This window comes from Stylophora pistillata, chromosome 1 (genome assembly GCF_964205215.1).
Source record: "Stylophora pistillata chromosome 1, jaStyPist1.2, whole genome shotgun sequence".
Classification (NCBI taxonomy): Eukaryota; Metazoa; Cnidaria; class Anthozoa; order Scleractinia; family Pocilloporidae; genus Stylophora; species Stylophora pistillata.
This window is the reverse complement of record NC_142519.1, coordinates 38,594,318-38,608,399: the sequence shown is the minus strand read 5'-3', so window position 1 is coordinate 38,608,399 and position 14,082 is coordinate 38,594,318. Positions and strand designations below refer to the sequence as shown.

At 37.9% G+C, this 14,082-nt stretch overlaps 1 protein-coding gene across 1 annotated transcript; it reads right to left on the bottom strand.

Annotated features, from left to right (window-relative positions):
* Positions 1–1,836: 1,836 nt before the first annotated feature.
* LOC111319185 (uncharacterized) lies at positions 1,837–14,082 on the bottom strand. Its single transcript, XM_088734723.1, has 4 exons — positions 14,041–14,082; positions 12,681–13,016; positions 8,516–8,767; positions 1,837–2,414 (listed from the first exon to the last, which is right to left on the bottom strand). The coding sequence occupies exons 1-4, from the start codon at positions 14,078–14,080 to the stop codon at positions 2,284–2,286; spliced, it is 759 nt and encodes a 252-aa protein (XP_088590849.1). The 5' UTR covers positions 14,081–14,082; the 3' UTR covers positions 1,837–2,283.

Sequence of the window (14,082 nt, the reverse complement as noted above, 5' to 3'; positions counted from 1 at the left end):
GTGAATCCATAACTTTTATGTACATCCTAAAAGAAGCATACGTCTCTTTGGTGGTTTTCATAATGTTTTCTTCGTTTAGCCTTTCATGTCTTAGTCTTGCCTAATTTCTATGAGAATTTACTTTAAGGAGATGCGGAGAAAAGGTTACTGGTAAGGCTCATTTTTTCAGCGTCTCGAGTTGGCCCGCCTGACCAAGACCAACAATGTGGCAATTAGAGAAAAAAAAAGCAAATTTATAAACTGCCAGGGAGCTGGATTAAATCAAAGTCATCAACAATGGATAGTTCTCATTTGACTTTAATCTATGGGTTTTATGGACCTTAATCACAAAATGATGCTCTTAAAAACAAACATTTGACGGAGTAATGGTAGCAAATTTTAAAATGTCGACTATTTCAGCGATATTCCCTCGTCATAGATCTAACAGAGGGTAAATTAATGCTCAAGACTTCTTCTAAACTTTTCAAAACTCGCCACAGTTGCTTGCCTAACTCTAGAGAATCATAAGGAAAAATGCTTATTGTTTGACTTTGCCGCAGATGCCTGATCCAGTAAGGTGACAGTTTTGATGACAGTTTAATGACATGTTACAATATTACAAGAAATATGCACTGCCCGCAGTCAGCAAAGGCTAGTCGAGGCGGGCATTAAAAAAATTATTAAAAAATATGAAATAAAAAGGATTTACAGATTATTCTTCGAAAATACCAGAGCTTTGACCAATGCTGTTTCTGTTTACTTGAACCAGCGAAAAGAATGAAATATGAAATATGTAATGATCATGATGCATAGGGAAACACTCGAAATATTTTTTGGCTCTCTTAATTAAAAAATTTGAAACACATGTAATACTAAGTTTCCCTACACAATCAGGATCAGAAGCAAGTGTTTATCTACTGATGGATATTTCAGTGCTGCCCTTAGAAAAAAATTCTGCCTCACTTTGTGCGTTAGCTTTAAGTGGATTATTTCCCGTGAACATAGAGATCAGCTCCAAAGCTCATTGGCTTGAACTGGGTCAAATATGAAGGAGCGTTTCACTTGATCTTCAGGGTCAATTTAGACATGCAAGGGTAGGATCTGGGGAGGGTGTGATGGGGGCATTCACACCCACCCGCGAGGATTCACTTAATACTGAGCGACGGTTGCAAAGAGAGTTAAAAAGACAAAACAAAACAAAAAAACAAACAAACAAACAAACAAACAAAATCGAATCAACGCAAACTGACTGAACCACAAATACATTTCTAATTCCTAATTCAAGTAAATTTAGTCATCGATTTATCTCGTTAGCATTTTTCAATAATTTAATCATGAATACCACCTGAAAACTTAATCGATATTGATTTTGACAAGATTACGGCCTTGCCGGAAAACTCTACTTCTTCTCAATACGACAGTAAGTAAAAATTTGATATGATCACGAGGAGCATAGAAGCTAGATTCTGGTCGCCGGTCATTCTCCTAAATGCAAGCTCACGGGAAGCGTTGCAGCTGTTAAAGCCTTTATAATCCAATATGTTGATGAGCGTCTCATGCAAAGAACTTTGTTCTTCGCTGATCTAAGATCGACTATTTTCCGTCCTCAGTTCGAGTATTTTTGCACTGTAGTGATCCGACGCGGGTTAATTCTCCTTGATTAAGGTATGAAACAATGAGTTTAAGAAATTCACTGAAGTCGAAATCTCCAGCTGATCCTAATATCGTTTTCTTTTGCTCATCTAGACGTGTAAGTTTCCAAACTACTTCACTTGAGGAATTAAGTTTTTCCCACCTTAAAGTCTGAAAGCGCCTGAAGAGGGCCTTATGAACATAGTCCTGATGGACCAAATTATTCAGTGTTTGTCGCCTGTCAGTTTTTATGTACTACGTTGAGTCTGTTTCAGTCAAAAGATTAAGTACTCTCACACTGATAGTCCGAAATAGATATCTTCTTAAAACTCACTTAGTACCAAGATATTTCATATCACTTGAAGATTATCTTTGCTTGCAGCTCGTTTATATCCATTAGACCTGTTCACTTTTGGCTGCTTAGTTTAGATCACAAACAATGCCAAAACACCAAAACTATGCGTCTGAACCCAGCTATTAATCTTCTCCTCAGCTCCTGACACAATCACACCTTACCAAATTTACCAAATTCAAGATATTTTTCTGGGTTGTAATTGTTAATGTTTTTTGTTGTTTTCACGTGAGATAAATGCAAACTCCTCATACTTTCTGCAGTGTCACCTCTTAATTCAGTCAAGCAGAAACCGAATTTATGTCATGCATACAAAGTACTTACAGTTTTCCTGTAGCTCGCGGAATTTTCTTTGGAATTGACTTTAGCTGTTTTCCTTCACAATTGGCTGATACTAAGCCCTTCATGTTACCTTCAAGGACTTTGCATTGGCACGGTTGAGGGCACTCAGCTGACAAACAAAAACAGACTTCAATTAAACTGGTTATTTGAATCATATTTGTTTTTAATCGTTCACTTTTATTTAAAGATTTTATCAACCGAGAGCTGTTAAATCAAACCGATGATGATACGTTAGAAAGTAAACCATCCGTTCAGCGATATTCCTTAGCATCATCAGAGACTAAAATCTGATGTCACCCATTGAAATGACAGGCAAATTTCCAATCAGATTTTTTAAAATGATGTTCTGCCTTTTTTAACACAGTCCTTTTTAATCACTGACATGATTTTTATTCGCCATGATTGAAAATGATCTAAAATAATAACTCTTTTGTTTGTATTTAACTCTCTGTTTGTATTTTGACTCACCCTACGAGCTCGAATACAGCACAACTCGTAAAAATACTCAGCGATGCTACACAACAGAACGTCTAATAAGATATATTTATTTTCCGTTTGATTTGTCCAAAGATAAAAATAGTAAAGGCAACACGAGGTAAACTTTGCTGTTCATAGTGACCAAAGGTAACCATTCCGTTTAATTTCCTTATGCAACATGTACGTCGCGACATTAACATGGCCACCCTGACCGGAAAACGTCCCTCCGCGGCCTCTATGGACATTGAATAAAGGGGGTCAGTTTGTAAAAAAAACTGTGGTGCTGCGTCGATGGGGTAAAAAGGTAAGTTGGTAATATCTGACTAACTTCAAAGTGTAAATTGGCCACCGTAAAGAGTTAAAAAGCTGATGTTTCGAGCGTTAGCCCTTCGTCAGAGCGAAACATTGGTTTTTGTCACCTCGTTAATACGGCCGCTTCTTTCGGCACGGAAAAACAGCCATACATTTTCGAATAATGAGCCCTCGTAAATGTAGTCACCCGTTAATACGGCCAACGGCCACATGTTATTATGCAATATGATTATCAATACACATTATGCAATAGAATTATTAATAACGATTTCATTAAACAGAAGTTTTCTTAAAACGTTCGGTCTTCCACCCTGGGATTTCAAACCGCCTGTTTCGTCTGAGTAATGAGAGCATACGATCAGGTAATTGAAATGGCCCGTAGCATGGAAAAAAGGCCTGTGGAAACCGGTCTTCAAAAAGGAGAATCGGTCTTGTGAAAAGAACTATCGACCGATAACGCTACTCAGTACGGTGGATAAGGTGTATGAACAAATACTGAGCACACAAGTTAAAGCCTTCTTCGATCCTATTCTTAATAATTGCTTATGATGTGCATACAGTAAAATGTATAGCTGTGAAACAACACTGCTGAACTTGACTGAGAAATGGAAAATTGCTGCTGACTCCAAACAGTATGTAGGAGTACTATCAACTAACATGAGCAAAGCCTTCGATTCTCTTCACCCGGCACTCATGGTAAACAAATTCAAAGCTTATGTTTCTCAGAGGAAGCGCTTTGCCTTATAAGGTCATACTTTACTAACTGACAAAATAGGGTCAAATTAGATCCAGAGATGAGCTGTTGGAGGGATGCTACTAAAGGTTCTCCACAAGGATCATCATTTGGTTCACTTATGCGGAATATTTTCCAAAATGACTTAACTTTGTTAATCAACAGTTCGCCTAGCAATTTGAACCTGTCTATGTATGCTGATGACCACCAGCTTTTTGTAGCAGGAAATTGGATACAGGAGGTAGAGCAATCATTAAATGAGGGAGGACAAGCTATTTCTAGGTGGTACACAGACAACTTTTCAATGGGAAACCATAAGAAATATGATACCATGTTGATAGGAAAGAAGAACGATGATGAAAAATCAATAAGTGTTGACATTGATGGAGAAAACAGTGCATCTGTACCCGCGCTTAAACTATTAGGGGTTACTATCGACGATAAGCTTAAATTTAGTCCACATATCAGTGCTATTTCTAAGAAGGCTAGCATAAAAATAAATGCTCTTGTTCATATTAGGCGCATGATCCCTGTAGAAGCCACAGGCAGCCCAAGCTCACTACTAGAAAAGCGGACGTGACTCTTAACGTGTTGCGCAACGTTTTATATTTATAAAGGTTTGTATGGGATGTTATCGGTTTGCCTTAAAAGAGATAAAAAAAAAAAAAATAGGTTTTGTCATGAACGCATTGTTTTGATCACACATTTCCATTCGATGTTGATTGGTCGATCAAAACAATGCGTTCTTGACAAAACCATTCGAGGGGACAAGGGGAGCTAACTGGTTTATTTGTCGACTGCAGGTCGCTGGCTACCCTCGCCGGGCTTATTTTTGTTACCCAGCATACTGTGCGATCGGCCAATGGGCCCGCAAATGTTTCAAGCAGCCAAAATTCGAAATTGGAAAGCCGATCGATCTGGAGATAAAAGCATCGCTAGTGAAAGATCTGTGGGAGGAATTGGGAATCGAGTGAATGAAAATGAGACTGCAACATCTCTGCTTTGATTTTCTGGAGGAATCGAGACTGGTGGTAATTTTTTGGCGGAATTATTCGCTTCGGGCGACGGACACTTCTAAAATAGGTTTCTGGCCTTGTCTTTCTTTTAGCAGTTGAATACCAACATAGCGCTAACTCGCCGAAAACGCTTCAAAATGGCCTGAGACGCTCGGAATCAACAAAGAAAACAACAAAGCAATAAGGTAAGCCCATTTTATTTCAAAACAAGACATTTTTTTTATCTCTTTTAGGGCAAACCGATAACACCCCATACAAACCTTTATTAGTATAAAACGTTACGCAACACGTTAAGAGTCACGTCCGCTTTTCTAGTAGTGAGCTTGGGCTGCCTGTGTAGAAGCTAAGCTTCAGCTGTTCAAATCGGCCGTATTACCTGACCTCACATATTGCCATACTGCGTGGCATTTTTGTAAACCATCGGAGAAAAGAAAACTAGAAAAGATTCAATAAAGGGCGTTATGCGCAGTATTCAACGACAGGAAAACTGAATATGGAGAATAGTTGGAAAAGGGGCATCTGCCTAGTTTAGAAAATAGGCGTCTTTAAGACATTTTGATACTAATGTATAAGGTCCAAAACTCCTTGGCACCTGAGCCCATTTGTAAGATTTTCTTTAAGCAAGATAAACACTATAATCTAAGATGTGGAGAATTCCCCATTCCTAGATTCAGGACGGTGAAGTATGGGAAACATGGTGTTAAATATCTAGGCCTCTATTTAACGGGGAAAATAAGTCAAGATATTTGAAGAGAAAATAGTCTTCAAGCCTTCAAGAAAGCCATCAGGAGAATTAATATTACGAACCTTTTTGGATGGGTCATGCAAATGCAATGCCTGTATTACATAATAGCTTCTTATTAACTAAATTTTACATGCATGTGATTGATACATCTTGCTGTGTATGATTGTCTGTTTATCTCCGATTTTATATGTTATCATATTGTTTATATTTATACGAATATCATTTAAAATATTGTAGATAAGAAAAATTTCATTTTAATCTTTTTTTGTGTGTCCCCAATTAGCTTGGTAGCTAAATCTCTTGACACATTAATAAAGTATTCACTCACTCACAGTAAGACGGTCTGTGAAAAACACGCACTAAATCTCTTATGCGGTTATTTGATCATGATTTAAACACCACGCGCCTACTACGAATGACATACGTATAGGTAATCGCACGGAGCCGAGTAAAATTAAGGATTACTATCAGCGTGTTTTCGGAAGTTGCTGAGATTACCCAGGTCGCGCAGCGACGAGGGCAATTTCTGCAACTTCCGAAAACACAAGTGATATTAATCCTTAGTTTTACGAGGAACCATGTGATTACTTGTTTATAATATAAGGGGCAAAATGTTTTCTTACTGATCTCGCGCAAAACGGGACGCCATTGTTAAAAAGCAAACAGAAATCTCTTTACCTTGGCAGCCGTTGCTAAGCGATTTTCTGCCAATCATTTTCAAGTAGTTTTTCTCGGGGCAATTACAAAAATTAAGAAAAAATGCTCTCCGTCTTGACCAATCATAACTCAGTAATTTTGTCCCTTATATGATAAGAATATTAACGGGACTCGACTCTATTTGACTTCAGAAGAAACCTTCATATACGTCGCCTTGAGACCTTGACAAGTTTTTTAGTTAGCAATTCGGAACAATTTTGCGAATACCTGGACTCAGATATTCAATAATTTGATCAGCACAGTCCTCGTTGGCACTACAGCGAAAAACATTAAATGCAGATTCAGAAGGTTTTTTGCCAATTGCAGGCAGTATTATTTTCACCGTACTTTTTCACGAAAGATAAAGAGAATAGCTTCACCATAATCGATTTTAGTTGGATAAGTTTCTTAGCGCAGTCAATCGCTAAAGATCTATAATTAATAAACTTTAATTTATTTTCAGATTCGTCTTTAACTCACGTAAACAGTCACTTGATTATGAACAGAAATCATAGCAAAGCCAAGAATAGGAAAGTTGAGTAATCACATTATTTCAGACCTAGTAGGATTCTTTCCAATGAGGAGCGAGAGAGGTCAAGGCACGATTAACTTAGATCGTTTCCCCTCAAACTGGTACCAAGACTGCATATCTGACTTCCAGTACAATACAACGGTAAGAGCGTTCTTTCGCCCGTGAGGAAGTTTGAGACCTTGAACGGAGGGCGAGCCGATGAAGATCTATGCAAGTTTATATCGTGCTCATTCATTAAAATCAAAGAAATTAAGTAAAAGTCAATCAAAGTCGATTCCATGAGCTGCGATATTTAATGCCACCATAGAACACCACTGAAACAAATAGGAGGTTGAAAATTGTCATGGATTTAGAGATAACAACCAATTAAACCACTGCACGTAAAAAAAGAAATGCCACAAAATAAAAAGACAATAGCACAAGACCGCTGATGTGGAGGTTGAGAGGGAAATTTTTTTTTAATCGACAAATAAACCAAGTGTCAATAATGAATGTTTTGATACTTTCTGTCTCCATTTCTTTCCAACGGACAGATTTTCTTAAAAGGCGAAGATTACTTTCGAGAGGTTCGCCCTAAACGCACAGAATTTTATAGCTGAAATCGATTACTATGGAGCATAAACAATTGTTAGATTTCACGGCTTTGAGAATTTAAAAGCTGGATTCATGGGTTTTTTTTCATTTGCCTGTCAGTTTCATTGTCGAAAAAACTCTTATGATACCTAGTTAAGCTTGATTAAGAAAAGCCTGTAGAGAATGAAAAATTCCTGTTTATTTGAAGTAGCTTGTGTAACAAAATAATTACCCAGTGAAACGCCGCAGATTTTACTAACTTTATTCGTCAATTTGTTTTCTCAGGACTAGGGTCCTAGCTAGCATGAGGCAAAACGAGGCAATTGCCTCGTCTTGATTTTGGCCTCTTTTTGGGTACCAGCATCGCTCAGCAATAAGAAAGTGAACTTCTACACTTGCACAAGATTGACTTTTCTGGAGAAAAATGCCACAGAAAATGCTTAAGAGGGTATTTCTGAGCCTCTAGATTTCAACATTTTCTGGGGGGGGGGGCATGTCAGACCCGAAACTTGCCTTGTCTTTCTCTGAAGTCTGGCTACGGCCATTAGGAGTAACACTCAAACAAAGAAAAACACAGGACAAAACAGAAACATATTTCAAAATGTCATTCACCGTCTCGTTTTGGTGAGAAACATGGGCTTACTCTTTGTTCTCGCATGCAACATGTTTGCCATAAATCATTCACTTTCACTTCCAAAATCGTTAATCGAAAATAAGAGTGAAATAGAAATGAAAAAAGCTAATTACCATTTCGAACAGAGAAGTAATTTTTTACACTAAAATAAATTTAAAAGCCTGGCCTTTTTTGGACAAAGTCTTCTTTTACATGTAGTTCTCTTTTCGTTAATGATACGAATAAACGCCGCTCAAAGCAACCAGTAACCTGCACAGTAATTAAACGCAAAATCATTAAAAATAACGTAGCGAGTAATTTTTTTGTTCGAGATATGAAACTACGCTGCAATTGAAATTGATTTACTTGATAAATATTATTTGTGAGATTACCCTTACATAAAAATTGTAGACAATTTCACTCTAAAACAAAATTAAGGACAAATCGCAAGGTTACCCTAAGGATAATCAACAGCTGAGCTTTTCTTAAAGTAAAATGTAACTTGAAACTTACTCTCGACAACAAGACTGATGTTAATCCTCTTCAACTGACCATGGTCGTCCACCTCACAGCTGTATTTTGTATTTCTTTCTTGTTTAGTAACAGTGATTCGGAGTCGTACACTAGTGCCGTTCTGCACAACAGCACCATTCCTTCTCCAGACAATACGAGGAGCCGGTCCACCTTCCGCCGGGCACCACAAAGATGAAGAATGGTTGAGCAGGGCAAACTGAGTCTTTGCGACTTCCATTAGGTTTGTGGGAACTAAACACAAACACAAACCCAATAAGACGTCGAGATTTGTACATGGAAAAATTTAATGGAAACTTTATTTGTGTTTTGAAATGTACAATTGTAAATCTCACTACGTATAGGCAATTTACAAATGCTGGTTGAGATTGGCTTATTCGACACACACTCAAAAATCAAAATTGCATCAAATCTGCGTTGTCCCAATTCCTATTTCTACAACAAAAGACGTAATATGTTGCTCTAATAGCTACATCTATCATTTTCTTGATTATGTAAAGCTGCTGCTTTTTGTCAATGCCTATGTCATTCATCATGTTTAAGAACGTAGACCATTCATCTGAGAAAACGCCAGGGGAGCTCATGGAGAGATTTACAAACTTCACACATCTGAAAGTTCTACTCATTTCGTTAATCAAGTTCCGATATTTTCTTTTTTACGCACTGCATTGTTGTACAGGTTAGATTCGAAACCAACCGTTAATTCTAGAACATTTAGGCACTTGGACTGGGTTGGGAAAAGAAGATCTGGGCAATAACTTTCACCAGTTCTTATTGAGGGATTTAGAAAACCAGTAACATCTGCATAGATTGAGGAGCTAACATTTATTACAGGTTGAAGGGACTTGGCAATGAAGTTAAGGATTGAGTCGTGTCTCCAGGTAAAGCTATCAAGGCATTCTTGACAACCAGCAAAAACATGAAGGAGTGACTGAGGATTAAGGCAAAAGGAACAATCAGGACTTTTGTGATAATCCCCATCTTACCAAATTCTTACGTGTAGGAAGAGAATTGTTGATGTAGCGGATGGTAAGGTTGTCAATGCCCTTCGGTAGATGACACTGGGCCACTGACCAAATAGAATTAACAGATGACACAATGAATACTTGATAACATTTGAGAGGAAGAAACCTTGAGATGTTAGGTGCTGTTGCAGTTTATCCTCTTGATTAGAACGGAAATCCTTAAGAACTTCCTTAGTGGATTTGTACACATCATATTGAATATTAGTGTGACAGCTTGACGATTTCCAGAGAGCTTTCAAGGAATCATTTGGGGACTCTTTTAATGAATTTCGGAGAACTGACTGGCACTGAGTAAATTTGATAGAGGGAGGAAAAATATTAAGACCAAATTTATTGCTTTCTAGGAAAACATTGCTCAGTGCACCAGATATCGGAATATCAAGCCATTTTCGGATGTAGCCATTCACTACAGAGTCGAGATGTTGCGATATCCAGGTTTTGGATATATTTGCTATGGTGAAATGCCATGACAACTTCGACGGGACATAGCGGCTGTACAGAAGAAGTTTGTGTTTAGGATGCAGTGGCTTTATATCGATGTCATTCATCAAGATTTGTACAAGAGAAGACAATTGAGATTTTTGTTGGCTATTAGACATGTTGAAGTCAAAGAAGTGACCTAAGCAACGAAATGATTCACCCATTTCCACACAGGGAGTTAGAACTCCATTGATCAACAGCTTGGGTAAATATTGGACAGATTTAGCGCACAGTTTCCGTATTCCAAAAGTAGAACATTTGTCAACTCTGATCGTCATGTTCGACCAATTAGACCATAATATGAAGCGATTAATTAGGTGTTGATTTTCTGATTCTTGACCGCTTATGACAGCGGCATCGTCGGCGAACTGAAACTAGTGAATGGGATTTAAGAACTCAAGGGAAAAGCCAAACTGGCGGTATTTTTCAGATTTAATATGCTGTAGAAACGTGTTAAAACACAAGTTAAAGAAAAGTGGGCTAAGGCAATCACCTTGGAGTACACCACGACCGACAAATATAAACGCAGTGTGAAATTCATTTGTAAGAGTAGAGGTTGTGAAGTCCGTGTAAAGACTTTTCACCAGTACTTTAATATGATCGGGAATGTGGTGGTAATCAAGAGCGGTTTGGATCAAGTTGTGATGAACTTCACCAAAAGCGCTTTTAAGATCCAAAAGAGTAATGGCTAGTAAACGCTGTTTGGCACGAGCTTTGTTAATGATATCAGCCATTTGAGCAGTATGCTCAAAAGTTCCAGAAAGACCTTTTTGAATTTCCTGGTCAATGTAGTTGTTAGCGGCGAGGAAGTTGAAAATGGCATTACGAAGACACGAGGTCAAAACCTTTAAAGGCACAGATTGTAAAGTAATAGGACGAAGGTCAGCAGGGTTATTGATGTCTTCCTTTTTATGGATAAGGATTGTGCAGGCTCGCTTCCATTCGCTTGGGACGGAGCCAGTAGACCAAGCTGGGCGTATGATTTCAGATAAGTAATTGCGAAGAAAAGGACATCGTTTGAAACAAATTATTGATAGTTGATCTAGGGGACAAGGAGAACCAGACGCCTTCATTTTTCTTATCACATTTGAGATCAGTTGATATGTTGGAGGTTCAAGGTTAAACGGAATTACAGGTTCTGATAAAGTAGGTATCCAGCTTGGAAGGTTGAAAACTTTTAGTCGGATTTACTGACGAAAAAGTTCTTGTAAAGTAATCATAGCACTCGTTCATGGAAAACGAAGGCAACATTTCGTCTTTTTTGTTGAAGATCGTTTTGACATATCCCCAGAAATATTTGGAGATGGAATGATCATGATTCATCAGGTCAGTGTTGAGTTGACGCGACGTGTTGTCACGCAATAAGTGAGATACGTATTTCATTTCTGTGATGTCGGCGTTCGCCTCAAGATTTTAAGGGATTTCTTAAGATCATTTCTAGATTTTCCCTCGTATTTCATTATCAGGTTTCCACTAGGCGCTTGTGCAACTTGACCAAAATTATCAGAGAAGTAGTCATAAACAGTGTCGTTCAGAAGTTCAACACTTATTTAAAGATGCCCCCCCCGCCCTTTCCCAGTAGACAGGCCAGACCACATCACTGAAATCACGTGAGTGGGTTCTTTAACGTCCCCTGCCTAACAAAATTAACTAATTAATAGATGCAGGAGATGGGAAATACGGTTTTTTCGTTCTTATCCGAGAAGACTAGAATGTCTATCCATTTCTTGATATTATAGAAAGGTAGCGCATTCTCCTCAGTTATTTTAAGACCTTGAATGTTGGTCCGGCCGGGGCTTGAACCATCGACCTCGACCTTCCGCACAACAGTCCAGCGCTCTAAACAACTGAGCTAACCGGGAGGCGGTTCATCTTTCTGAACCGAGAATCGGGTGTAAGACTCGGTGTCTAGTTAAGTACATCTACGGAAAGTTGTTACTAGGGTAACATCATAATCTGCACTTACGAAAATAGGCGCCCAAACACTATTTTTTATCTAGAAGCCAGATTAAAGTTTTCAAATTTGAGGAGTTGAAGACCTGCGCATAAAAAATTCTCGCAGAATTTAATCACGCGAAATTAAGTCCCCTATAGAAAATCCACAACACAGAAAAAAATGATCGATAATGGTAATTGAACTGAGTGGAGTGCAATTTGGGCTGAAGTCATACGTGTGATTTGAAATCACAAGTATGATTTCAGACCAAAATTGCACGACGCGAGGTTCAATTACCACTTTATTACATCAATTTTGAAATCGCCCAAATACAGGACTTGGTCTATTCATATATTCTACTGATGCAATACTGAGCCGGTTTTTAAATAAAAAGCGGAACCAGAAACGCTTTTACATCTTATTTTGTATGCAAACACAAAGACTTTGACTTCATGTGTCAAAAACTCAGTCCAGCGTAAAATGATGCGATTTAGAGCAAAAAATGGTGCAATTTGCGAATATTTCGCCAATTAGAGCCAATCAGATTACAGGGACCACTAGTGATCTCACAATGGATGTAATAAACATGTAATAGCAACAACATATATACAGGATATGTATCAACAAATACACAAATTATGAATTATTCTTACTGGCAGGAATTATACCAATAAGAAAATGAAAAAATAAGCCTGAAAAATCTTACCTGTTTCATTCCTTGCTTTTCCCTCATACTCTGATTGAAATTTAAACCGGTATCCATGCTGAGGTGAAAATCTTAACCACATGTTATGTCCACTGGATCGCAGGGTAAAAAAAGGAGTGCTTATTCCGCAAAATACACCCAGTAGATTGGCAGACTGATTATAGCCATCACGGACCTCAAGATACTCCTCATCAGCACAAGGTGCTCCAAGCAACGAGGGCTTCCAGATGCCAAATCTTATTTCCACATATTGTCCTTTCTCCACTTGAAGGACCTGAATTGTATCAAAGTCTCGCATCGTATATTGCCTGGAGTAAACTTCTGTGATTATCGCAGCTATTATAAAGAAAATAATTTCATAGAGTAAGAAGTGAATACACTTTGTACAATAAGTTGGCCAATGGTTGTTTATCTCGTTCTCAAGTCTCTGTTATCGTGTACGTAAAAGATAATGTAAACTATTCATAAACTTTCAGATTAGCTTCATGAAGAAATTTTCCCAGTACTTTTCTTGTGCACCTGTAATATGAGAGGAATTTATTTTTCACAAACCAGTGTCTGAGCAAGTCAAACTCCGACGTCATTAATTAACAATCGACTCATGCTGCGCCATTTGATTCAAACGATGTCACTGATGATCTATGAGGTAAGCATGGATTTCACAAATGATATTCACACAAATACGATATTCTTGTTTGGAACTGTCTTAAATTCCGCTGGTAAGGTTTGAATAACTTCCGTCTTCAAAAAAGTTGTACTGCCAGCCTGCAATGCTTATCTAAATTGTGATTAAAATTTGCGCGGAATTACCCTTAGTGGCCGAAAATCTTCGGCCCTTTGTATCATGTGTATTTTTCCTAAATGTAGCTGGTATCCTTGGCCTAACATTTATCACTAATGGCTGATTTAATTTATCAAGAATATAAACTCCTCAAAATCATAAAATACAATATCATTACTTTATTCGGGTTAATTAAAAGAAGGAACTGCTAAAAAGGCATGGAGCCTGTATAAAAAAAGAAGAAGAAAAAAAACAAACAAAACTAAACAAAAAAACAGAAATAGTCAACATATACAATTAGAGCCGATGAATCTCACAGATTTTTTCCCTCAGCTATTCTGCTTATAGATAATGTTAATGATTTCCCTTGGTTCTACCCATAAGTTTACGTGAATATGCCAACAAAATACTCACCTCAAACATCGCTTATTAGTTGTTATCCTACCGATAGAATTAATCCAAGCTTACCCTCGGCAAATCACACTTACGTTTGTTCTGGTACCCAAACTACAATCATTCGCCTCATACTCGCTCGTTAAAACTATTCGTGTCTTTTACCAACAAGCGCAACCGACTTACCCAAAACAAAAGTGAAAGTCCACATGCTGTTGATGGACATCT

Bases quoted from the DNA above. Each gene is read 5' to 3' on its own strand.
- LOC111319185 (XM_088734723.1), bottom strand. From the start codon at position 14,080: ATGTCCATCAACAGCATGTGGACTTTCACTTTTGTTTTGG. The intron at 13,017-14,040 runs GTAAGTCGGTTG...TCTTTATAATAG, and splicing joins GACTTTCACTTTTGTTTTGG to CTGCGATAATCACAGAAGTT. The intron at 2,415-8,515 runs GTAAGTTTCAAG...TTTGTTTGTCAG, and splicing joins CATCAGTCTTGTTGTCGAGA to CTGAGTGCCCTCAACCGTGC.